The sequence below is a fragment of the Mustela erminea genome, chromosome 7, assembly GCF_009829155.1.
Source record: "Mustela erminea isolate mMusErm1 chromosome 7, mMusErm1.Pri, whole genome shotgun sequence".
In the NCBI taxonomy this organism is placed as follows: Eukaryota; Metazoa; Chordata; class Mammalia; order Carnivora; family Mustelidae; genus Mustela; species Mustela erminea.
The window spans coordinates 122,020,049-122,045,503 of record NC_045620.1 but is presented as its reverse complement, the minus strand read 5'-3'; the positions used below and the strand labels follow the sequence as shown (position 1 = coordinate 122,045,503).

The 25,455-nt window shown below is 42.7% G+C and overlaps 1 protein-coding gene across 10 annotated transcripts in view; it reads right to left on the bottom strand.

Annotated features, from left to right (window-relative positions):
* The window catches only part of DTNB (dystrobrevin beta), a 233,701-nt gene that overhangs the window by 132,104 nt on the left and 76,142 nt on the right, over positions 1-25,455 (bottom strand). For all 10 annotated transcript variants that reach the window (XM_032353117.1, XM_032353118.1, XM_032353127.1 and 7 more), the window contains 2 exons: positions 19,455-19,560; positions 17,184-17,350 (listed from right to left, as the gene is read on the bottom strand). In XM_032353117.1, coding sequence (XP_032209008.1) covers positions 17,184-17,350; positions 19,455-19,560 — 273 coding nt within the window. The remainder of the gene's footprint in view (positions 1-17,183; positions 17,351-19,454; positions 19,561-25,455) is intronic.

The window sequence follows — 25,455 nt, the reverse complement described above, 5'->3', positions numbered from 1 at the left end:
TTGTATATTTAATAAGCTCCCCAATTGGTTCGTTTCAATAAATTTAGGAAACACTACTCTAGAAGTTCCTACCAACACAAAGAGGTTAAAAAAAAAAAAAGCTGTAACTATTGGGAATTTACTAAGTTACTGTTTCCTATAGGTGATACAGGTGCCCACTTAGAAGTCCAAGAAAATTGACTGAAAAATTATTAGAATTATGTATTGACCAAAAAGCCAGTGAGACTTCCAGATGGAAATGTCCATTAGATCATTCAATAGATGAGTTTTTTTTTGTTGTTGTTGTTTTTTTTTTAAGATTTTATTTATTTATTTGACAGAGAACACAAGTAGGCAGAGAGGCAGGCAGAGAGAGAGGAGGAAGCAGGCTCCCTGCTGAGCAGAGAGCCCGATGCGGGACTCGATCCCAGGACCCTGAGATCATGACCTGAGCCGAAGGCAGCGGCTTAACCCACTGAGCCACCCAGGCGCCCGCAATAGATGAGTTTTAAGAAGAAGCCTGGGCTGGAATTAAGAATTGCAGAGATCGATCCATGTCTAGGGGGATCATTTAAAAATCTGGAATTGTGTGAAAACAGAGGGATAGCATCTGAAGAGAAGAAAACATGGCTCAGGAGAGATGCCACGGAACATCTGGTTTATCAGAGCTCATCAAAAGGTTTCATCACTAACACATGAACATCCCATCATTGAACCTGCTGCAGTCGCTAAATGGAGAGCAAAGGTAACGAACATACCCCCACATATACTAAACTTCTGTAGAGAAACGGTTCTACCCTAAGTCTGCACCACTAGCTTCAGAAAACACCAGTTTATGCAGGCAACAATCCCTGATGTATGTGAGTTAATGCACACTTCAGGGTCATACGGATCCACACAGGGAAGCAGGGGGCACATTCTGCAGTTCAGCTCTGGCTGCCACCTGTAAGAATTGGAAAAGATCTAAAGCAGGAGAAAAGGCTGCCGGGGGGCGGGGGGTGGAGGGGGTAGAGGGGGTGGGGAGTCAGGACCGTGGGAGGAAACCGCTAATTTGAAGCAATGTTTGGGTTAAGTCATACATTTCTCTGCAATGGAAAACCTCCCTGTGATCTCTTCGCTCTAAGAATAATCAAGCTGGCTGAAAAAAAAAAAAAAAAAAGCCTTATTGTTCATAAACTCTATACCAATACTTTCGTTGATAAGCATCCATCTTTTTAAACAGCTGGGTCCGTTTCAAATGTTCTGCTTTCAAACTCAGCACTTTTGCAGCTGTAAATGGATTTAAGAATAAATAGTGCATCCAAATACCATAGTAGAGCGGGGGCAATGTTCAGATGCTGAAAAAAGCAGTATTTAAAACTCCCGATCAACCTACTGAAAATGCTGAAAACCGCTATCAGGATATCTCCAGCCTGTTTCTTCTCTCCAGCCCCTCCCTTCTCCCTCTCAGATGGCACCACAGAGGCCGCAGTTTCAGAGGGCGCACCTTGGTCAATGAGGCCAGGAGAACTACAGGGCACTTCTCCCCAGGCTTCATACCACAGGGACAGGAGGTAAGACGGGCACCAGGGCTCTGCGAGTGCCTGGCAAGCCCTCTCCAGACTCGCACTAGGGGCAGCGCCTCGGTCTGCACTGGACGCCACCTGTAACTGATTCCAGCACGAGCTTTGTCATAAGGTTGTCATACCATGCTTGTTTGTCAGAAATCCAAGACTCCCACTCCAACGCTCGCTCCCATAAGACCCGGGAATACCCTCCCACGGCCCCATATCACACTAATCCTTGACTTCATTCGACGTGCCTTCACAGCCCGCAGCCCACCTCCCCTCTCTGGCAGAGAATTGTCTTTTCCGAGCGTTACTCCACCTTCTCGCCTGGGAGGACATCTGCTTTCCCCGACGGCTCAGCTGTCCCTGTGGCCGTTCAAGAGGCAGCTGCTTTCTCTCTCAGACCCTCAAACTGCTGATCTTCTCCTAGAATCTCACTGCTGCTCTCACATCATTCTTTCTTTTCCTTAAAACCCCAGTTTTGGTGTGTAAGCCTGATGATTCACAGACCTGTATCTCTGGGGCTAACAATACATTATATGTTCATAAAAAATTTTTTTAAAAAAACAACAACCCAGTTTTGAATGCCACATCATCAGACCAAAATGCTAAGTATCTGTCTGTAGTGGAGCCCAACATGACAATGGCCACAATTCCTGCTGATTCCAACATCCACAGAGCTGACCTTTCCCATATACTAGTTATAGTGGGTTGATTGGCGGGCCCCAAAGATACGTCCACATCCTAATCTCTGGAACCTGAGAACATCGCCCGAGATGGCAAAAAAAGGTGAACAGAACCATTAATGGCAAAACACAATTAAGTTGAGGATCTTGAGACAAAGAGTTTATCCTGAATTATCTGGGTGGCCCCAAATGCAATGACCTGTATCCTCATAAAATAGACAATAAAAGAAAAGAGAAAGAAGAGGAAGGGGGCATGTGACCAGTGATGCAGCCACAGGTCAAGAACTGCCAACAACCACCAGAAGTGAGAGCAGACAAAGAATGGTGCAATGGTTAATTTCATGTCAACTTGCTGGGCTATGAGATGCCCGGATATTTGGTCAGACGTTATTTTGAGTGATCCTGTGAGGGTGTTCTTGGATGAGATTGACATATAAGTTGGTAGACCAAGTAAAGCAGAATCTCCTCCCTCATGCAAGAGGGCTTCATCCAATTAGTTGAAGACCTGAGTAGAGCAAAAGGCTGAACCTGGCCCAAATAAGAGAGAATTCCTCTGGCCTGATTGCCTTTGAACTAGGATGCTGGCTTTTTCCTGTCTTAAGAGTTGAATGGAAACATGTGCTCTTCTTGGGCCTGGAGGCCGTCAGCCAGAACACAGACATCAATGGTTCTCCAAGTTCCCAAGCTGTCAGACCGACCCTGGCACGCCACCATAGCTCTCCTGGGTCTCCAGCTTGCTGAGTCAACCTGCACACCTTGAGACTTGTCAGCCTCCTTAACTGCGCGAACCAATTCCTTATAATAAATCCCCTTATATAATATATATGTATAAATATACGTAATACATGTCCAGGTTCTGTTTCTCTGGAGACCTTGAATACAAACGGATTCTTCCCTAGAGTCTCCACAGGGAGTGTGGGCATCTTGACTTCAAATCTATGGTATTCAGAGCTTCTGCTTTAAGTCACCGAGTCTGTAATAATTTGTTCTGGCAGCTATAGGAAACTCATACACTGCTCTCCCTTGAAATCACCTTCGACAACCTTTCCCCTCCTCGACATTAGCCACCAGCCTCACAGTCACATCCTGGAACATTTTACTGCCAATGACTGTGCATCACCGAAAATCTCGATCGCAAGCACCCTACTCTCCTACAAACTGCTGCCCATGTAGCTCACTCCTCCAAGGTACCCGCTTCCAACACAACTTCAATGCCAGCCAGTCCTCTTCTACACGGAGCCTACCACTTTCCCCTGGTCCCTCGTCTCCCTCAAGGCCTCATTTCTCATTTAATCTCCTACACTCCATGGCCCATTACTATAACCATTTCCTTGCATGCTCTCCAACCACCCCCTGCCAGCTCTCTCCCTTGGTCATACTGTCTAAATCCCGACTTGATTCACTCTGCCCCTCTACCCTCTGCACACTGGGGAAGTCAATACCCAACTCTGCTGACTGGTCAGACTCTGAATTTATAACCACCAACCTCAAGTTAGTCATTCCAATCTCAGTTTAAATGTCACTTCTTCAAAAAGCTTTTCCTGACCAAGTTAAAAAAAAACACAAACCAACAGCTTTATTGAGATATAATTTACATACCATAAAATTACCCTTTTAACATTACAATTCAGTGGTTTTTAGTATACTGGAAGAGTTGTACAACCATAACTAATATCTCACTTCAGAACATTTTCTTCACCCCGAAAAGAAATCCAATACTCGTTGGCAGTCACACCCCCCACCTCCCTCTCCTCAACCCTTGGCAACCACCAATCTGCTTTCTGTCTCTTTGCATTTGCCTATTCTGGACATTTCACATAAATGGAGTCATTCAGTATGTGACATTTTGTGTCTGACTTCTTTCACTTGGCACAGTTTCAAGGTTCGTCCACGTTTTAGCGTGGAGCAGTCCTTCACTTCCTTTTCTTGTCTAATAATAGTCCGTTATATTGACATACATTGTGCTCATCCATTCTTCAGTTGACCGATATTTGGGTTTTTCCACTTTTCAGCTATTTTGAATAATGCTGCTATGAACAATCATATACGAGTTTTTGTGTGCACGTGTATTTTCAATTCCCAAAGGAGAATTCTCAATTCTCACCCGGGAGTGCCGGACCACATCGTAACTATGTTTAACATTTTGAAGAACTACTAAACTGTTTTTCCACAATGGATAAATTTCACATTCCTACCACCAGTATGACCTGGGTTCCTCTTTCTTCACGTTCTCATCACCACCAGTTATTGTCAATCTTTTCTTATTTTAACCATTGTGGTGTGTATGAAGTGGCATCTCACATGGCTTTGAGTAGACATTTCCCTAATGACTGACGACACTGAGCTTCTCATCAATGTGCTTATCAGTCATTTGTGTATCTTCTTTGAAGAAATGTCTATTCAGATCCTTTACCCACTTTCCCCCTAAAGCTAACTTACTTTTTTTCATTGTAAAACCCCACGATGGAAAACTGGCCATCTCAACCACTACTTCGGTTGTGTTAAGTATACTCACCCTGTTGTGAAACAGATCTCCCAAACCTGTTCATCTTGCAAATCTGAAACTCTGTACTGATCGCACAACTCTCTTTCTTTCCCCCACCCCCAGCTCCTGGTAACCAACACTCTACTTTCCCTTTGCTCATGTTTAAATTGGATTACTTGGTGGTTTTTGTTGAGTTTTAAGAATTCCTCATAATTCTGGATGCAAGTCCCTTATCAGATATATGATTTCCAAGTATTTCCTCCTTTTCAGTGAATTGCCTTTTTACTGTCTTGATGGTGTTCTTTGAAGCATCAACTTTTTAATTTCAAAGAAGTTCAATGACCTATTATTCTTCTGTTGTTTGTGCTTTTAGTATCATTATCTAGGAAGGTGCAGTATACCCCAAGGTCACAAAAATCTATGCCTAGGTTTTGTTCTAATAGTAGTTTTAGCTCTTACATTTAGGTTTTGAGTTAATTTTTTTGTATTGTATTAGGTAGGAATCTGGTTTCATTCTTTTTCATATAGATATCCAATTGTTCCAGTACCCTATATATTTTTTTAAGGTTTTATTTATTCAATTGACAGAGAGAGAGAGAAAGACAGCAAGAGAGGGAACACAAGCAGGGGGAGTGGGAGAGGGAAAAGCAGGATTTCCACTGAGCAGAAAGCCCTATGTGGGGCTTGATCCCATGACCTGAGTTGAAGGCAGATGCTTAACAATGCTACCCAGGAGCCCCCAGCACCGTATTTTGAAAAAAATATTCTTCCGCTCCTGAATAGTCCTGTCAACCTTGTTGAAAAATCTATCAACAACAAATGTAAGGGCTTATTTTTGAACTCTCAATTCTGTCCCATTAATCTATCTATACATTTAACCTCATGCAAGTACTACAATGTCTTGATTACTATTTTATTACTGATACAAGTTTTAAAGACAGGAAGTGTGAGTTCTCCATCTGTGTTTTTCTTTTTCAAGATTGTTTTGGCTATTTTGAGTCCCTTGCATATCCATAGGAATTTTAGGATCAGCTTATAGGGTTAGCAAAAAAGCAGCTGAGATTCTCATGGAAATTGCGTAGAATCTGTAGATAAATTTAAGGAGTATTGTCCTTATAACAATACTAAGTCTTTCAATCTATGAATGTGTGTAGGTTTTTCTATTTACTTAGGTTTTCTTTAATTACTTTCAGTGATGTTTCATAGTTTTCACCATACATCTGCTATGCAGCAGGTACCTGATAAGAATTTGTTGCATAGGGGCACCTGGGTGTCTCGGTGAGTTAAGGTTCTGCCTTGGCTCAGGTCATGATCCCAGGATCCTGGGATCGAGCCCCGCATTGAGCTCTCTGCTCAGCAGGGAGCCTGCTTCCTCCTCTCTCTCTCTCTGCCTGCCTCTCTGCCTACTTGTGATTTCTGTCAAATAAATAAAATCTTAAAAAAAGAATTTGTTGAATAAATATAAATGAGTGAGTGAGCTCAGCAGCAAAAAGTTAAGGGAATTCCTGCCCAATGACTTTTGTTTTCTTTGTGTAGTAAGAAAGGAGGCATCCTTTGAAAGAGAGGCAAGAGTGGGTGTAGATGGTTTTTTTAAATGGGGATTTTATTCCTATACAACTTTAATTGACCATCGAGGAGAACGGAAAAGCAAGGTGATCAGAGAACAGTATTGCAATGCTAAGAGTCAATATGAAGTTGGCGATCATGAATTTATGGGAACACTAGTCTGCCCTTTTGTATGGCTTTCTCCAGAAAGAGTTAAGAGAAAGCAGACAGATTAATTCATCCATGAATTTAGTTGACTGAGATATGGATAAAAAAAAAAGCCACAGGACAATGGAGCTTATAGTGCAAGAAAGCAGCCCCATTTCCACAACGGTAAGGAGAAAAGAAAGGAGAGCCGACTGAGAACGCCGACAAGTCCGTGGAGCGGCGGTTGGAAGGAAGACCGGGATGGTCTTAGAGCGAGAGTAGTTGAACAAGTCAGCAGGAATGACAAGGGGGAGCAACACGGCGTGGGGTGTCTACATTAGTGGCTTTGAAGTAGAGCGGTTAGAGGTGGTGAGAGGGTCCAGGGTGCGGTGAGGGAGTGGATGGCTGAGGCTCAGGCGGGAGAAGACTGTCAGAGTCAAGAAGTCAAGAAACTCGACGGTCAGTGTCTTGAAGAGTTTGACTCTATAGATACTGAAGTCACATGACCACAGTTCTGGTACCAGTCATCCCGGAGTGAAGGGAAATGACCCAAAAGATAACTGCAATCAGAAAAGAAGATGGGGGGTGGGGTGGTGTTAGAGCTAAAATGGTACCAGCCTTAAGGCTGTATCTTGCTTATCACTGATGCAGCTGTTTGATCCTAGAGATTCAAGGTGGTCTAGAAGCGGCAAGGCAGAAAGGGAAGAAAATGCCCAGGATGAACGACACCTGCAGAATTCCAAGTTGACTCGCAGCAACCTTTATCCTCAGAGAATCCTTTCCCCTTCGAATGTAACTGGGACCTGGGAAGATGATGAACACTATCACGCCTTTGATTATGTTACATGGCAAAAGGGAGACTACCCTGATGGGCTTGGTCTCATCAGGTGAGCCCTTTAAAAGCAGCATTTTTTCCTGGTGAGTTCCAGAAGAGGAAGTCAGGGAGACGTGCTTCAGCTGGCCTGGAAGAAAGCAGATGTCGATTTTGTAAACTGCCTCTGGGGGCCACAGGGCAAAGAGCTGCAGGGGGCCTCTGGGAGCTGAGAGCCCTGCCTGGCTGAAAGCGAGCCGGAAAACGGGGACCTCGATACCATACCTACGATAACATGAATTCGGCCAACCAGTGAACTGGCAAGAGGACCCCCCCCCCAACCCAGATGATAACTACAACCTCGCTGATACCCTGAGTTCAGCCCAGCAAGACCTAGAGCAGAGAATCCAGTCATGCCACTGCCTGGACTTCTGACACACAGAAACGGAAATAACAAATGTCTGTTGTTTTAAGCTGCTAACCTTGTGATCATTTATTATGCAGTAACAGAACACTAAAACAGTGCCCATAAACAGTTTACCCAGGAAATCCCAGTTTATGCCTACTGTCCCTCCCTGCAGAAAGAAAAGGGCCCCTTTTACTCTCAAGTAATTCTGTTGTATATGATAAATATATAGCCACCTTCACGAAAATTTCATCCCCCAGTCCCTAAAAACACAGAAATGTGGGAGAATGAATAGTTACCATGTGAAAGGGTGCAGGAGAAGGGGAGATCCTAAAGGACAGTCAAATTTCAATTAAGGCGGGGGAGGTACAAGAAATGCTTAGAGAAGCAGTCAAAATGAGGGCAGCTTGCTGACTAAGGAGCAGCAGTTGTAAAAGCACTTGAGATGTGGCGGACTGGAAGGACAGGGCGGGGGGGGGGGGGGTGCGATGAGTCACCAAAAGATCAGGATGGCAATGGTGGTGCCACGTAAGAGGGTGAGACCACAACTAATGAAAACAGGTGTGAACCATAGCGGACACAGTCTCAGCAGCTTCTCTGAGGAGTGTGGGCCAATGGGCTACAAGTCCAGTTTGCCGATTTTGTGTGGAATGCCTTCATGTATTTGTCTTACCTTGTGCTGTAACTTGCCACAAATGGAGATACTGCCTTATGCCTTTAAAAAACCAGTCCTCCTAAAAAGGAACCCTCAGGCACTGTTGGTGAGAGAGGAGCTGGTGCAGCCACTGTGGAAAATGGTACGGAGGTTCCGCAACACATTAAAAATAGAATTACTAATGATCCAGTAATTCCACTACTGGGTATCTACCCAAAGAAAACAAAAATACTAATTCAAAAAGACACTAATTCTATGTTTATGTAACATTATTTGCAATAGTCAAATTTTGGAAGCATCCCAAGAGTCCATCAACAGATGAATGGATAGGGAAGGTGTGGTATACATATGACGGAATGTTACTCAACCATGAAAAAGAATGAAGCTTGCCATTTGCAACAGTGTGGAAGGACCCAGAGAGTATTATGCTAAGTAAAATGAGTCGATCAGAAAAAAACAAATACTGTATGATTTTATTCATATATGGAATTTAAGAAACAAAACAAATGAACAAAGGGGAAAAAAAGAGACAAATCAAAAACCAGACTCTTAACTATAGAGCACGGGTGGTTACCTGAGGGGAGTGGGTGGGGGAGGGGTAAAGAGGTGAAGGAGACTGAGAGCACACGTAATGATGAGCACTGAGTAAGGCGTACAGCTGTTGAATCACTCTGTCACACACCTGAAACCATCACAACGCTGTATGTTAATTACACTTGAATTTTAGAAGTTAAAAAATTTTTTAAATCCTCCTGCCTAGTTTTACACTATATACAAAGTAGTTAAATTATGACATGACTATCTGGACCTGGGCCGAAGCATGTCCAAGAAGCATACTTATTTCTCATTGAATACGCAGTCTCTCAAAATTCTAGAGATGTGAGGAGAGGTGTGCTAGTCACGTGAGAATTAAATACTGCTTCTGACAAGGACAGGTCAACAACAATCTTAACCGGTCCAGGTCTATGACAACAAAATTTGCCCTGAGTCCTTAAGGTAAATTATTTAATATCACTAATGCCCAAATAAGCATACTGGACATATGTGTGTTGCCTGTTAATATTTATTTTTTAAAAAGAAGCAATAGTATTAACAGAGATTGCTGAACAAATCCAAATACTGCCGCGTTTACAGATTCCGAAGAACAAGTGACTTTGTTTAGAAGTGGAGCCTGCCCTCTGCTGGGAAGAAAGGTGAAATTTCCATATATTCCCTATTACATAACTGCATCTACAGAGCCACTCAACTAATAAATAACAGCCGTGTTACAAGTGTATTTTGTATAAACAGACACACAGCTTTCCTGCCAAGCGGAGATTAAATTTTTCTTGGTAAAGTGAAGACCAGGGTAAGCAGAGATCTGCCCGTAAGGCAGAGGGGCGGGCAGGGAATGGCTTCTTTCTAGCCCTCCTCACATAGCCAGAAAGGGTAAAGAGTTTCTGTCTGAGAAAATGGAAAAGTTCCAGGTGGACGGTGGCAATGGCTGCACAACAGTATGAATGTGCTTAATGCCAGTGAACAGGACACCTAAAAAGAGGTAAAATGCAAATTTTATGTTGTGTATTTTTCACAGTAATTGAAAGAAAGTTTAAAAATTACATTAAACAGATATGAGGGAGAGAAAGAGAGAGGAGGAGGCGGCTAGGGAGGGAAGGAGGAAGGGAAAGATGCGTAAAATAAGTCGGAAAAGCATGTACGCCCTAAGGAAAACGAAGGTCAGGGTTCAGATCATTGACAGTGATTAAAAACAACAACACTGTATCTGAAATACTTTAAAAGAATCTTCCTTCAAATCTGAATATGGGAACAAATATGAGAAAAAAATCCCAGTAAATATTATGCATACTTGTTTTAACAAAATGCTCTTTTAAAAAAGTATGACTTAGTGGAAAAACATGACAGTTTCTCTGGGTGAACTAACCGTTTAAGCAGAAAGCCTCGTTCAAATTGTAAGGCTTTCGCCTCCATGTGGCGGACGGGATACACGGCTGGATATACTCATTTCTATGGTCTTTCATTCATCTCTTTAACAAACACTTACTGAGTATTAACTATATGCCAGGAATTATTCCCAAACGTAACTGCACCATCCTACTCAGCACCACACCATGCCTGCTCTTTCACGATGGGACTTGACAGCTTCTGCCACCCCCAACAACCTCCCCCTTCCGCAGCTGGACCGGCCCTAGTGCCTCAGTGCTGTAACCAACAGTCTGGTAGAATGTGACTGCATGACTTCCACAGCTCAGGCAGGAAAGGCCTCACAGCTTTCCCCTAACACTCTCCGAACATGGTTTTCCAGATGCTTCCTCCAGGGACACTCTCTCTGAAAACACAGTCGCCACTCTGTGGGATGCACAGGCCGCATTCAGGCCCCAGGCCACATGGGTGGCCCAGTCTACCATCTGGCTGAGCCCAGGCTTCTAGCCATCCCCGGGCAGACACCGGACATGCGAATGAAGAAGCCTCCAGTCATTCAAGCCACCCACCCTACCTCGTATTTCAGAAATCCGGCAGAGGCTGCAGAAGTCACGGAGCAGGGACTACCCAGTCCTCTGCCTTGTCCAAGCTCCTAACACCAAACCTGTGGGCCTATGAAAATGTTTTCTGTCACTAGTTTTGGGGAGGCTTATTTTGTAGCAACAATAACTGAACCACTGTACACTGCAGAACTCCTAGTGGCAAGGTTACTTGGAATACGACCCAGGAACCCCAGAGAAGATGAGGAATATACCCTTGCAAACTAGAATGTACAAATCAGTACTGATTACATGGCCCACGTCCTTGTCTCCGTGTGGAGGACCTTCTCTGGAGGACTCCACCGGGGCCTTCTCTGCCCCTCATTCTTCTGCCCAGGCTGGCTGGTCCGAGGGAAGGCATGAACAGGCCAGCCCAGCCTCTCCGCACCTTGTTTGCTGGTGTCTGCAAGCACCGCAGAAAGCACACATTCCCTCTGTGCCCTGGAGCCTGGAGCTTCCGGTCCTGCTCCCTGCTGGAAAGGCCCGCCTTGGGCTGGGCCCTCACAAGCCACATCCAACCCGGGCATGGGCTGTCTTCCATGCAGGGGCCACTGGCAAACTCATTACTTCCTCACAGTTAAAACCACCTACTTGAACAGACTGCTGTCTGCCCAGCTCCTGGGCAGTTGCAACTATGAGTAGGAGAAAGCAAAGCTGGGATCCATCAGGTCTCCTAAAATCCCACTAAGAACTATTAGGAAAAAGTGTTAGAAATAGATCACTTGGGACAGGTTGTGTCCCCACCGCTCTTGCAGGACGACCCCACACAGTTAGGTGAGGGGCCACTGCTGAGTCTTCTCATGGGACTGTCACAGCCCTGGGCGCAGAAGGCCACTCCCTCCTCCTCCAAACACTCTCCACGCGCCTCCAGGAGAGGCTCTTCCCCGGTGTTGCAGCTTGCAGGTCCCTCCTCCTCTCCCAGATCTCTCAGCGCTGCCGGACGTCAGTCCTCTTGCTTCTCTCCTCCATCTCTGCTCACCTGGTGGGACCATCCAGTCTCATGGCTTTAAATAGCCACCACTTGCCAAGGACCCTCAAGCTGACATTTCTAGCTCAGACTTCCTTCCTGATGTCGGCCCACGTGCCGCGGCCTGTTCAACATCTCCATACGGATATCCAGTAAGCACCTTAAATTCTGAACTGAATGTCCAAAGTGAACTCTGTGTCCTCACATGGACGCGTGCTCTACCCACAGCTGCCTCTCCTCAGCTGATGACCATTCCATCTTTCTAGTTGTTTAGGACAGAATCTTAGCTCCTGTCCCCTCACAAGCCACATCCAACCCGTGAGGCCAACTGGCAAGGGACCTCCTTGTTCCACCCTTGTCACCACCTCAACTGCCACCAGCGACCGCATCTGGTTTTGGTGACTGCAATCCTCTCTCCTGAAGTGGTGTCTCTGCTTCCATCGTTTCCTGCCGCTCCACTCTTTACATGTGATCCAGACCCATCATTTCAAAAGATAAATCAAGCCATATCATCTCTTCTTCAAGACCCAGTAAAGACTCCGCATTTCGCTAGAGTAGAGGCCAACATCCTTACAATGGCCAGCATGGCCCTTCCGAGCCATCCGACCCCCTCTCCAGCAGTCCTCCTCCTGTTCACTCCACGCTGCGCACACAGGCTTCTTTGCTGTTCCCCGAACTCAGAAGCACACTCCTGTTCTCAGGCCTCATGCTGAAAATGCCTCCTCCTCCCCTGATGTCTGCTAGGAGACACTGAAAACGCTGCTCAAATCTCACTTTCCCAACACAGCCTCCATGACCCCATGACCCCACACTCTGGATTCTGCTTTCTGATTTCTTGCTCATGTGAGTCCAGTGTAAATCGGCCGAGGGGCTCTGATCCATCTACCAGCCCCCTTTCATCGAAGGACTTCTGCTTCTACCAGTTTCTTTGGAGATCCTTCCACGTGACCAGTGTCTACTGGGAGTGAGAAGGGTAAAGAGAGGATGAGAGGACACACCTGTTTAAAACAGCCTTGACCTAGAAGTAACACAGGTCACTTGCCAATACGGTTCTGTATTTGGTGAGACCTAGTCACAGGGCTCCACCTGGGGGCAAGGAGGATGGGCTGTATCACCTACGTGCAGGTCTAGGAAGAGAAGGAACACATGGATATTGGTAGGTAATTCTAATCACAAAATACATTTTTCCTCCCTCTTCCTACACATAAAACACACTCAGGCCTCTCCCAAGAGAAAACCTGAAGTCCTGTTCAGTCAGTGCATCTAAAGACAAGTCCAGGGCCTCTAGGTACATCACAGTCCTCTTTAACAAGATCATGTGTAGCTCCTTACGATGTAAACTAGGAACAGATTATCTGCACCCAGCATCCCCATTCCCCTACACGATAAAGGGACATGAGCAGGAGGTTCTTCCTTATCCAATGTACTCCTCGGCAATGTGGGCTCTGGCATGCCTTCGGCGGGGGCTGTATCACCTTCACAACCCACCTCTTCCCAGAGCAAGCTCTGGGTCCTTAAAAAGTTGTTTAACAGCTCCAATAGTCAAGGGCTTGTTAAGCTCAGGCTCATGGTTCCTTTGCCAACATACAATTCCCTCAAAAACTTAGTAGGCCTTTGATCTATTTGTTTGCAGTCAGTTCCATGTGCCAGTAACCACACACGAAGTCCTTTCCTAGACCTAATTCTCAAGCCTGATTTATGTCTTTGCCTCCATTCCTCTTGCTTTGAACTAACAGAGGCCACCTGGAGGCCATATGAAACAACAGGTCAGCAGTTCCCAACTTTGGCTGCATAAAAGAATCACTTGGGGGAACTTTTAAAAACTGCCTTATCTAGATTTCATGTACCTTTGACCCATTAAATCGGAAGCTATGTAGGTGAGAGCAAGGGGATTCTGATGAACTGCCAAGAACAAGAACTCGTGCCCTAATCTGATCTTCGCCCTGGGACTAAGTCCCCTTTCTTTGACTGAGAAAGTTCTCTAGGCCTTTATTGCTCAAAGCCTTTCTCAACTCTTACCTACTGCTCTCTCCGGAGTCTATAAGCAATCTGTTTTTCCTGTCACTGCTCCAACTGTCAGAACTTTCTCTAGTCCCTTTCATTTTTTACTTGAAAACTTGCTAATTCTTTCCTAAGCTCATCTCTTCCTTGTCATATTTTACCAAAAACAGTCAACACACACACTCCAATCCTTTCCAACCTTTGACCTGGAGCTCAGGTGGCATGAAGGGCACCTTCTAAGTTACCATGGATGACAAATGTACCCATTTGGTCACCCCTGCATGGGTTTCTGTCCTTCCCAACTCCAATATTAGTGTCCTCATCAGGGCTTTTGGCTGCTAAGCCAATGACACAGATTTCAAGGTTTTGCTTTAACAGAACTCTACTTCCAGTACCAACTACTATAACAAAAACTAAACCCTCAGTAGCTTAACACAAAGCTTCTCTCTTGCTCCCACCAAAGTCAAGCAGGTTGGCAGCACACTCTTCTCCACCCATCATTCAAGGACCTGATTTCCTTTCATTTGTGGTTTTACCCTCCTCTGGGTCCTAATGAAATTCTCTCCACTAAGCTGGCAGAGAGAAAAGAAGAGGCACTCAGCTATCAACAGTCTTATTCTGGGAAGACACATATCACTCTGATCACATTCCACTAATAAGTGCTATTTATATGGTCCTTCTCACATACAGGGAGGCTGAGAAATGTGGTCTAGATGTATGCCCAGCAAAAACAGGAAAACAGCAATGCCAGTGAGCCATAATGGCCTTTTATACCCCTTAAAATTTAAGCCCCACAAGGGCAGGAATCTGTCTGGTTTGCTCATAGATGTATCCTAAATGCCTGTAACAGCGCCTGGCACACAGAGTAGGAGCTCAATATCTTTTGAATGAATAATGAATGCATAGAATGAATCACATATGATACTATATAGCATTTTTTTTCTAAGATAAAGTCAAATGAATGCCTTGATGACTAAAAGGATAAATGAATTGTACTGCATAGTTCCTTTGGTAAAACATTAAACAGAAAGTTTTGGAAAAAATTAAAGTAAAATCCCAAGCACCAATAGGACACCTATCAAATCTACGATACAAATTCATATACAAACTTGTTAATTGCACACTAAATTTATCTCTTATGAGATAAATTATAAATTATATATATATATATAAATTATAAACACAATGGACAATCTTCAAAGAAATTACTATTAAAGTGATCACACTTATTTTGTTAGTGGAAACTTCTTTACCCACATCAATCCCAAAATTCACTCACATCTTCCTCAAAGAACAAGGGCACTACACATATAGTTCTAACCTTGGAAACAAGTTGCACTCTCACACACACACACACACACACACACACACACACACTGCTAAAAAAAACCTAACCAGTATGCATCAGTCATACGTAATGCATATACTCTTTAAAATTCAGAACCGATACCAGCTTCATGCCTACTGTACTTGATTTTTCTTGAAATCTTCAGTCACTATAACAAAAATGAAGGAAATTTTAAAAAACAACAACAAAGTTGAAATAAAAATAACAACAAATGGGGACATGGCTTACTTTACAAGAGTGTTGTGAGGATCAAGCAGAAGTAGAAGAATTACTTCACTTGTGATTTCTGTACTTTCATTGATGTATGTTTTTTTTAACTCAATGCCAAAATTCAAGAGCATATGAAATGCTGGTTTTTAAATCATAAAGCAATATTCAGCCACTTATCTTTTAAAAAAAAGTAAAATCCCCTTTTCTAAAAGGGCTACAAATTAACTAAATGAGCAAGTTCTATCTATGATGAAAAAGAAGTTCTCTACTCGATTCCCCTAACATCTAGCATGAGAACTGTCAGAAGAAACATGCCAATGAATCCAATCATTATAATGGTAACAGAGCAAAGAGCTATCTCAGTGATGAGAATTAGACTCTAAACAAAAAAACAGTGAGAAAAACACTAATAAATCAATTAAGTGGGACACCTGTACTTTAAGAAAGGGAAAAATAACAACTTGAATTATTTCTATTCAGTGAAATCTCTATTAGAGATTATCTTTATTCAGTGAAAGAACCTACTACATTGTAATTTTTTTCCATTGCTTGTTTAAAAATTTTAAATAATCACTCCTCAACCAAAAAAATACTGGAATTTCCAACACAACAAAACCCAGGAGAGGATGTTCAATTTAACGAAATTTTATGGTTAAGTGTCACTGAAAACCTGATTAAAAAAAAAATTTCTCTAACTTGTCAGAGATGTAAGAAGTAAAGCGTACACATGGGTTGAAATTTGTTGTGTGTGTGTGTGTGTGTTTTAAACCAATCCTTAATATGCGCTTACTTGGCTTTTTTCTTGATTAAGTTTTAAGAAGGCTAACTAGAAGAAAAAAGAAAGAAAAAAAAAACCTGATAACTGAAGCTAACACTTAAAGTCCAGTAGGATGACCCAGGGTAAGAACCTAAATCCTAAATTATACCTGTGACCCTATATATTGTTCTATCCTTTAGCAAACCAACCAACAAACCAACCAACTAATAAAAACTAGAGGGAAAAGTTTTTAAAATCAGTTTTTGGAAATAAATGAATGACATTTTAAAAATTCGGAAAATAAATTGAGAAAGGAGAAAAAAAATGATTGATGCTAAGCTTGTCAGGTGATTTCTAAACACCAGAGGAAAATCACACATCCTCCACCCAAATATTGTTATTTACAGGACTGCTTTTGAAAGTAAGGACACCAGGGCGCCTGGGTGCTCAGTGGGTTAAGCACCTGCCTTCGGCTCAGATCATGATCCCAGGGTCCTGGGACTCAGCCCTGCGTCGGTCTCCCTGCTCGACTGGAAGCCTGCTTCTCCCTCTCCCGCTCCCCTGCTTGTGTTCTCTCTCTCCCTGGGTCTCTCTCCATCAAATAAATAAAATCTAGGAAGGAAGGAAGGACGGACACCAATGTGGCAACTGTAAGATACAACATTTCCCCAACTTCAGAGAGATAAAAATTTAACTCCTTCAGTTCACGCAGTCTTCTCTGCAACATTTAAAACCTAGAGACGTGTAGGAAATATGTTTGAGAAAAAGAACTTAAAATCTTAAGTTGGATTTTAAGTTCAGCTTAAAATCTTGGAGGGGATACCACTTGCACAGTTTTAAAATAAGAAGACCCTTCTCACTTTTCCATTTCAAATTGTAATCGTATCTCCATCTCCTGGGACTTTAAAAATTCTCCTTTTAAAATCAAGTGGTGAAAACAAACAAACAAACAAACAAAGCCAGGTGATGCAGCACAACGTATCTGCGCTCAGAACCGTGAGCACGAAGGCTGGGCTACCCTGCGGCCTCCCTTGGCGAGGCCTCCAGCCGGAGGCAGCAGGCACTGTCACCAGAGACTAGGTAAGGGTGGAGGACACAGACAGACACAGAGAGCAATTACCCAAGACGAGTGCTCCTTCATCTGGTGTTGGTTGCTGTGAGGGCCGCTGGCATGGCCGCGCCAGAAGCAGTTCTGGCAGAGCTGGTAGTTGTGGCACTGCTGGCATCGGTACCGGAAGCCCATCATGCTCTCGCAGCGGCAGTAGGAGCACTCCACGGGGTGGAAGACTGCGGAAGGCGGAGAGGGGGACAGGAGACAGAAAGAAGCCATTTTCATTTGGATAAAGAAGGTCCAGACGGGGGAAAACCAAACCTCACGAAAACAAGCAAAGGTGAAAACAAATATTAGAACCGAAAACCCCTAAATTGTCTCCCAGTTAAAGAACCAGCCATTTACTAGAATAAAAGGGGAAGATGATAGATGAGAACAGGTTTTCAAGTTAGAATGTTACATTCCAATCCACCTGAGAAAATAACCGATTTCTTTTTTTAAAATGAAACTTGTGTTTACTAGAATGATAAATGTATGATAAGGATCGTAGAGGATAAATACATATGGAAAGAAGAAAAAGAAGCCTTCTCAGTCTAAAATTTATTTTCCAGGGGCACCTAGGTGGCTCAGTCGGTTAAGCGTCTGCCTTCTGCTCAGGCTATGATCTTGGGGCCTTGGGATCAAGCCCTGTGGGGGGGGGGGTTGTCTCTACTCAGCAGGGAGCCTGCTTCTCCCTCTCTCGCTGCCCCTGCTCATGGGCTCTCTCTTTCACTCACTCTCTCTCTAATAAATAAATAAAATCTTTAAAAAGAAATCTGTGCTCCAAATTAAAACTATACAATCTAGGGGCACGTGGGTGGCTTAGTTGTTAAGTGTCTGCCTTCAGCCACGTCATAACCCCAGGGCCCTGGGATCGAGCCCCACATCACGCTCCCTGCTCAGAGGGAAGCCTGCTTCTCTCTCTCCCACTCCCCCTGCTTGTGTTCCCTTTCTCACTGTCTCTCTCTCTCTCTGTCAAATAAATAAAATCTTTAAAAAAATTTTTTTTAGCTGTTTTAGTCAAGAGATTCTACACCTTTAAGAAAGTAATCCTGAATCTAAGGTTCCTGTGAACTAAAGCCACAGTGGCGCAAAAGGTACAGATGAGAGAGGGAGAAGACAGAGTATGGATGTGCATTTCATTCTTACAAAGGGAAAAAGGGAGCTCTGCCTTTTCATGCTTCTCAGATTTACTGGTTCTCTTTGGCAGAATAAGAAACAGGCAAGAGCCTTGAGAGGAGGGAGGGAGGTTACATAAGCCCTGGGGCGCCTGGGTGGCTCAGTGGGTTAAAGCCTTTGCCTTTGGCTCAGGTCATGATCCCAGGGTCCTGGGATCGAGCCCCGCATTGGGCTCTCTGCTCAGCAGGAAGCCTGCTTCCTCCTCTCTCTGCCTGCCTCTCCCCATACTTGTGATCTCTGTCAAATAAATAAATAAAATCTTAAAAGAAAAAAAAGGAAAGAAAGAAACTATAGCCCTTCCTTTAACAAACTCACACAACCTAAACAAGGAGATAAACTGATAACAACAGAAGAAAAAATTAAGTTACTGGAGGTAAAAGTACCATTTCAATTCTAACCAAGACAAACATTTAAGTCAAATTCCTCAAAAAGGTACCAAGAGTAATTCAAGATAAAATAGTAAAGGCAGAAAGTGAAGATGTGTGAAGTACCAAATTCTATCACAGCTATTTTCCTTTAAACTGTTCCAAAATCATTAGTGTTAGTGCTTAATACTGCATACATCTAATTTTTTTTATAACAGTATAAATTAAAGGAAGTCAGGTCTAAATCAGATGGGTTCAAGTGATGCTTAGTGGGGAAAAACCCAGAATTTGAACCACAAAGTTTTATGACCTGATATTACTATTTCTCGGTATCCTAAGTAATAAGCCCCCTTCCCCTACTTTTCCTTGAGAAATAAATATTCCTCCTTCAAAGGGCGCCTGGGTGGATCAGCAGGTTAATCCTCTGCCTTTTGGCTCAGGTCATGATCTCAGGGTCCTGGGACTGAGTCCCACATCAGGCTCCCTGCTCAGCGGAGAATCTGTTTCTCCTTCACCCTCTCCCCTTCCCCCACTGCTTGAGCTCTCTTGCTCTCTCTCTCGCTCATGCTCTCTGTCTCAAATAAATATAGTTTTTTAAAAATCCCTCTTTTAAAAGCAAAAATCACAAATCCAAAGGACACAGTGACAGCAAATATCAATTTTAATTTTCAATGGTAATAGCTAAGGACATTACAAATACCATCAGTTCCTGTATTTCCCGTAGCACAAGAGACTGAATGATCCAAGTTCTGCTTACCATTCTCAACATGGGCGAGCCTGTGCATGAGAGGTAGCCAGACAAGGCACTGGGGAGGAGGATCGGCCATCATTGTGTCTAAAAACATATTTAGCATTATCTTCTTCTGTGAAGAGAAGAAAAACAAACATACCTTATATTCTTCAAGTATCTCTGAATTCCAAAATTAAGTTAATCTAGAATTCACTCAACCAAGTTGTAAAGAATTCCATGTGAAATTCTACAGGAAAATACAGTAGTATTTTTCATTACAATAAAACTGAAACACACTATATGTTACTATTGTATTCAAATGCACTTCTGCATACATTATTTTGAGTCTTTTATTTATTTATTTATTTATTTATTTGGCACAGAGAGAGATCACAAGTAGGCAGAGAGGCAGGCGGAGGGGGGGAGCAGGCTCCCCGCTGAGCAGAGAGCCCCAGGCGGGGCTCGATCCCAGGACCCTGAGATCATGACCTGAGCCGAAGGCAGAGGCTTAACCCACTGAGCCACCCAGGCACCCCCATTATTTTGAGTCTTAAAACCACTGTTTAAGGTAAATAGTTTAGGTATCACTGTCCCCATCACAGATGAGAAAATAAAGGAAAAGAGCGTTTTAAATGACTTCTGAAGGTCCTGGTGCACCTGAGTGGCTTAGCTGGTTGACTCCTCATTTCAGTTCAGGTCATGATCTCGGGGCTGTGGAACTGAGTTTCACATTAAGCTCCGCACTCAGCGGGGAGTCTGCTTGGGATTCTCTCTCCGCCTCTCCCTCTGCCCCTTTCCTGCTTGTATTCTGTTTCTCTTTCTCTCTCAAATAAATAAATAAATCTTGGAGGGGGGCAATAAATAACCTGGAAGGTCCTACCCAAATCAGACACAAAGCAAGTACTGGAACTCAGCTGTCCTTCAAATTACTATTTCTGTTACCGATGGGGAGACAGACATCCCACACCCCATTATAAAACATCAGCAAGAGCAGGAACTACTCCATTTGTTGTTTACTGTGTTTCCAGCATTTCGTAACAGTGTCAGGCACACGACAGGCACTTGATAAGTAATCACTGAAAAAATACTAACGTGGGGAGCAAACACTGTTAAACATCACTTAACAACTTTCTCATTTACAGAAAGAAAACTAAAGTGCAGAGTAGTGAAATAATTTGATCCAGTCACAAAGACAATTACAAGGATGAAAATAGAGTCTGAACACCCAACGTCCAGCACTACCCCATTATACCAGCTCCCCAGCTAGACTGCATTTTTGTGTTCTGTCTTTATTTCTCTTTTAAACAAATACTTACAAAGCTTCCACTGTTTGTGAAACACCGACATAATTACATCCCAAGGGACATTAAAAATCCGAAAACAGTCTAGAAAAAATAGTCATGTGATGTAGATAGAAGAGATTCTCAAGAATTTTCAAACTGATGAATTTTCTTTTTATTTCATCTAACCCACAAAACACCTTTGCAGCTCCAAAAGGAAAGGAAAAAGGAGGAAAAGGGAGCACTTTACAACTACATGTGAGAGTTCTGTCATTGCACCTTGGCCACCTTGGCCCCCACTTCAAACTTGATTCCAAAAGAAGGGCAGAGACAAAAGGGAAGACATGGGAGAGTAGGAAATGCAGGACCAATAAGTGCGTAGGACTTTTCCAAGTCCTGGTCCCAACATTCCAAGGCAGGGGGGAGGGACTGAGGACTAGGGGCAAGTGGACACCAAAAGGCACCCAGAATTTCATCTTAGTCTCTCCCAAAAAGTGTGTTCTCGGTTCCACCACTTCTCTTGAGGTGATAACAGGATATACAAAATGAGGTGCTTCCCCATAAAACTTTAAACTACTTTATATGGGGGGGGGGGGAGAAAAGATAAAATTGGTTAGAGCTGACTGAAAGATTTCACCAGCATAAGATAAGTGATTTTTACCACGAATCTATTCACCATGAACAGAGCAAAGAGGGAAGGCACTTTGGTGATAAGTCAGGAGAGTGGCTGCCCCCAGCATCTGCCATCCTGATACTTCTCCAACGATGGTTCCCATCATACAAACGGACTACAGACTGACTTTTGTGTATCTTTCTGGCAACTATATGACTTTTGACTCCACTGTATTTAAGGAGATCATTCTTATTAATGAAAATCTTTAAAAAAAAAATAAATTGGTAAATAGGGAACAGAAAAGGGAAGATAAAGTAGACAGCAGAGCAAGAAAGAGGCTTTTGCAATAAAACCTTGAAAAAGATGAAGAAATATGAAGGAAAGCCTCCGATCGAGGACAGAGATTGGAGCCCAACGCTGAACAGGGGGAGGGAAGGGGAAGCACGAGGGCTGACTGAGGGTGACAACAGTAGGAAGTTACCATCCGAAGGCCCTTTACAGAAAGCCATGCTCTGGCAGTGAGGTTTGAAAAATACCTACTCAAGAAGGCTAAATAAAGTTTTCCGGAGTATTTTCCATCTCCGGCATCCAAGTCACTGATGTTTCTGAGACCTCAGTGGAACCTCAGAGGAACAAGTGAACAACATTTAAAATAAAGCCAGAAAGTCACCGAAAATTTAAATGGAGGGACAGATATGGAAAATGCCTCTAATTATGGCGATGCAGACAACTGCAACAAAGCAAAACAAACAAAAAGTGTCTACATAGAATTACTGAGAAAGAAGATGCTACGAAGTCTTTTAGCTCGCAAGAGATAGGAACCAAAACTAAATGTATGTGTAAATTAATATTTCTATATATTTTATATCTAATACTAAAAATTGCATTTCTACAAGTCTACCTGCAATCCTCATGCAACTTTTCTTCTTAAAAAGCTTTGATTCGCCTAAATTATACTTTCTTTTTTAATCTTCAAGATCAAAAGGAACAATTACATCTGATATGTCAGAAGCCCTTGATAAAAACACTCAGGGTCAGTTTACAGAAGTTGTCCCAAGGTCATTTTGTAATTTGAAGTCCTCCAAAAGCATGAGGAATGAAACCAGAAGAACTGTGTCCCACAACTCTGTCTTCCATAAACCATCTAATTTGGGGGAAATCATTTGACATTCTGGTTTCAGTTTTCTTACCTCTGAAAGGGTAGAGCAGTGGTTCTCAAAGTGTGGTCAAAAGCTGCCCTGTGGGTCCCTAAAACATTTTCAAGGAGTCCATGAGGCGAGAACAGTTTTCATAAAAATTCTCAGACATTATTTGTCCTTTTCATTCTCAATCTCTCATACAGTGGGGTGCGTCAGAAGCAAGATGGCATTTCCACAATCATCCGAAAAAACTACTAACGCATTCCTCCCTTTGTAAGGCCAGATTTCTTTCTATACTTTAACCAAAACAACATATCACAATGGAATCGATGGAGAGGCAGGTAGGAGAACCCAGCTGTCTTCAATGGAGCCAAATATTAAAGCAATTTGCAAAAATGTAAAACCATGGCACATGCTAAATATTTTTATTTTGGAATATATAGTGACTTTTCATAAAAATATATTATTTAACATGTAATGAGTTTATCATTGTTTTTTTTGTTTGTTTGTTTGTTTTCATGTAGGCTCCACACAGCGTGGAGTCCAACACAGGGCTTAAACTCACAACCCTACGATCGAGACCTGAGCTGAGGTCAAGAGTTGGATGCCCAACCAACTGAGCCCCCAAGAATCCTATCATTATTTTTAAATGACAATATATATCTTTAATTTCTCAAATTTAATTTCTAGTATGGAAATACCAATAGGTATAACCCACATAAGCAAAAGCTCTCTAGGGTCCTCAATAATTTTTATTGTAAAGAGGCTCTGAGACCAAAAAGTTTGAGAATAGCTGAGATAGAATTCCCAGCTCAAAAATTCCATGATTTGGTAAATAACTGCGCGGAAGAAAGGCTGACTCTCTTTTCCTCCTTTTTTGTTTCATTTTGGTTTTTCTTCTTGAGTTGAACACATTCTAGGAATTTCTCGTTATTTTTGCAGCACAATATTTGTAATAAAATTGCAAAAAAATGCACATTCCCACAATTCTCGTCTTGCTATTTCTATCCAAATGTATATATGCTTCTATGTAATTACGTACATAAGGCAGGCAAAAATATATAATGTTTCTTCACTTAGCTTTTTATTAAATACTGTTTTGCTACAAAGGTCTTCATTTCCAATCATTTTAACAGCAGCCTGGTCCACTGGGCAGACACACTGTGATTTATCTCTGCCTTCCTCTATAAAGCACTGAGGCTGTTTTTATCCTTATGTGTACTCATCTCTTCTCTTGGAAGTAAGCATTTCTTTTTGTCACCTATCTCCCAGCCCTTTGTTATTCTAAGCCCCAATACTGACACTTACTATGTACCCCAGAGCCATTCTCACCTCCCCCCCTCCACCCACGACTACATTTTCTCTGTTTTAAAGGGAGAGAGGGACCATCTCTTAAAAATGAGAAATCCAGTATCACTAAAGTAACATGAGAAAACAATTAGTTTAGCATTGGATCATCATAGGTGCAACTCATTATTTCCATTAAAACCTCTCAGGGTGCCTGGGTGGCTCAGGGCTGGGATCATCTCAGGGTCCAAGGTCCTAGGATTGGGCTCTCTGCTCAGCAGGAAGCCTGCTTCCCCCTCTCTCTGCCTGCCTCTCTGCTGACTTGTGATCTCTCGCTCTGTCAAATAAATAAATAAAATCTTAAAAAAAAAAAACAACTCTCATTTCCTTATGGATGACAGGTAAGTATTACCCACTGCCTTAACTTACTTGATAATCAATTAAACCACGTATGACACATAGCTAATAAACTTGAAAACATTTTTTAAATCTTCCCGACTAAAAATATTTTTATACAAACTTCTGTGCAGAGTTAGAAATACCCTGTCCCGGGGCACCTGGGTGGCTCAGTTTGGTTGAGCAACTGCCTTCGGCTTAGGTCATGATCAAGTCCTGCATCGGGCTCCCAGGTGCACAGGGAGTTGCTTCTCCTCTCTAATACTCTCTTTCACTGTCTCTCTCTCAAATAAATAAATAAATAAATAAATAAATATCCATCCCATCCAACCAGGGCAAACATACATTAACTGGTTATAGGACCAGTGCTATATGGGTTAACCTTTTGATTACTATTAGACACGGAATTTGTCCATATCACAAATTTACTTCCAAAATTAAAGAACTCTGTAGAGACACAACAATATAATGTTGCTATCCTATTATTTATTAGAAATGTTTTTTATATAATGTAGCTAAAAGATGGGGGAACTTCAGAACTCCTGAAATACTCGATTTTCCTCATTGCAAGGACTGTTTCATTTGAGAAAATCATGGAATAAAAATGTCAATGAAAACAACAAGGTTGCAGGTACATCCATGAGGTTTAAGCTTTGAAGTAGAATTCAAGTCAAAGACACTTTCTCATGCCAATATTTAATTTAAATCATTTAAACCAACAAATTTCTAGTAAGCATCGATCATTTTCCAGACATTGTTAGTCACGGGGATATAAAGCCCAAGATCAAGGAGCATCGCCTCAGGGCATAAGTGAGCTAGATATGACATGCTGTGGGAATGCAGAAGAAGAACAATTAATCCTACATTGAAAGATTCAGAGCATCAAAGAAGAAGGGCTATTTTAGCTGGGATATGAAATACGAGGGCCTCTGTTGAAGAGAGAGAAGGTCAAGGGTCATTGGCATGTCAGTGTGAACCAATACCACTTGAAATGACAAACATGTGGTACCGAACGTGCGCATAATTCAGCTGAAGTGACAACAAGGACAGCTCTGACCAAGTTCACACACGTGCAAAGAAAGACAACCCAGCATAACCACTGCCGGTCAACTGCAACTGCAAGATCCCCTTGGCCACATTAAGTATCTCCATATCAGGGATGATAAGGTGTGAAAGAAGGTCTTCAAATCAATGCAACGTGGTAATAACCCAACTAGATCATCAGGGTAATGAGGGCCTGCTGACAGAGACAGTAAAACCTGCCTAATTAGAATTCCTATGAAATACACATATGCATGTGTCAGGCAATTCTT